General features: G+C 60.0%; 1 protein-coding gene across 2 annotated transcripts in view; it reads left to right on the forward strand.

The window, feature by feature from the left end:
* HELT (helt bHLH transcription factor) overlaps nucleotides 1-861 on the forward strand; it is a 2,130-nt gene extending 1,269 nt beyond the window's left edge. Inside the window, exon 4 of one of the 2 annotated variants that reach the window (XM_012000169.1) lies at nucleotides 338-861. In XM_012000169.1, the coding sequence (XP_011855559.1) occupies nucleotides 338-837 (500 nt within the window). In that variant the 3' untranslated portion in view covers nucleotides 838-861. The remainder of the gene's footprint in view (nucleotides 1-337) is intronic. The other variant, XM_012000170.1, reaches the window with a different exon arrangement.
* The last annotated feature ends 477 nt before the right edge of the window (nucleotides 862-1,338 follow it).

A 1,338-nucleotide genomic window follows, 5' to 3' on the forward strand; every position in this document is an offset into this window, starting at 1 on the left:
GCCACCGCCTCTCCCGAGGGCGCGTACTAACCAGGATGTCAGACAAGCTCAAGGAACGCAAAGTGAGTCGGCTGAGCCCAAATGGCACTTGCGCCTGTCTCTTATACACATCTAGATGTGTATAAGAGACAGGGGGGGGTGGGGTCAGGCTCTCAGGGAAAGGGGGCGTTTGCGCGTTCCTTGCCAGTCTCTAAGACTGCGCAGAGGAGAGGGCGGGCCTCAAATGGGAACTTTGGCCAGAAAAATGTGGTGGGAGGTGCCCTGCACCCGCTCTGGGCTCCCGTGGCAAAGGGGCGCTCAGGGTGTGTCCGTCCTGTGGGCTTTCTCGTTCCTCCAGCAGAACTTTTAGCGGAGTTTGCCAACTACTTCCACTATGGCTACCACGAGTGCATGAAGAACCTGGTGCATTACCTCACCACGGTGGAGCGGATGGAGACCAAGGACACCAAGTACGCGCGCATCCTTGCCTTCTTGCAGTCCAAGGCCCGCCTGGGCGCGGAGCCCGCCTTTCCGCCGCTGGGTTCGCTCCCGGAGCCGGATTTTTCCTACCAGCTGCACCCTGCGAGGCCGGAGTTCGCTGGCCACAGCCCGGGCGAGGCCGCTGTGTTCCCGCAGGGCTCTGGGGCTGGGCCTTTCCCCTGGCCGCCTGGCGCGGCCCGCAGCCCCGCACTGCCCTACCTGCCCAGCGCGTCAGTGCAGCTCGCGAGCCCAGCGCAGCAGCACAGCCCCTTCCTGACGCCGGTGCAGGGCCTGGACCGGCATTACCTCAACCTGATCGGCCACGCGCACCCCAACGCCCTTAACCTGCACACGCCCCAGCACCCCCCGGTACTCTGACGCCCACCAGATTTCTCTGCGCTTTGGGCGCTGCTTAGGAGAAATGCTATATATATTGTACACATGTTGTGTAAATATTGTACCCCCCAAAAAACTGGGCATGGGGAGGCAAAGAGCGAACGCGTCTTCTGAAGGATCTTCCCCTGGTAATAAACGTTTTCTGATAAAGACCCAAAGAGAGGGATTTATTTATTATCTTCTGCTCATCCCCAACCCATCCCCTCCGCGGTGCCAAGGGCGCAAGGCTGACAGGGCTCAAGGTAACAGCCCTCAGTAATTTGGTGAGGCGCCCGCTGCGGAGTCTGAGGGAGGCGGACGTCAAATGCAGGTTCAGACAGATATTCTAGGCGTCGCTGAAGGGCGGGATTCGCGGCTCCCTGCACCTGCCCAGCGCGCATCTTGAGCATTAGCCTCAGAGAAACAGGGGAGGCGAAGAACACTGCCCTTGGCTCTCAAGAAAGTGCAAATTGAAGGACCTGCCCCAAACTGACTTAGGCGGAC

Source organism: Mandrillus leucophaeus, unplaced genomic scaffold (assembly GCF_000951045.1).
Source record: "Mandrillus leucophaeus isolate KB7577 unplaced genomic scaffold, Mleu.le_1.0 Scaffold62, whole genome shotgun sequence".
Classification (NCBI taxonomy): Eukaryota; Metazoa; Chordata; class Mammalia; order Primates; family Cercopithecidae; genus Mandrillus; species Mandrillus leucophaeus.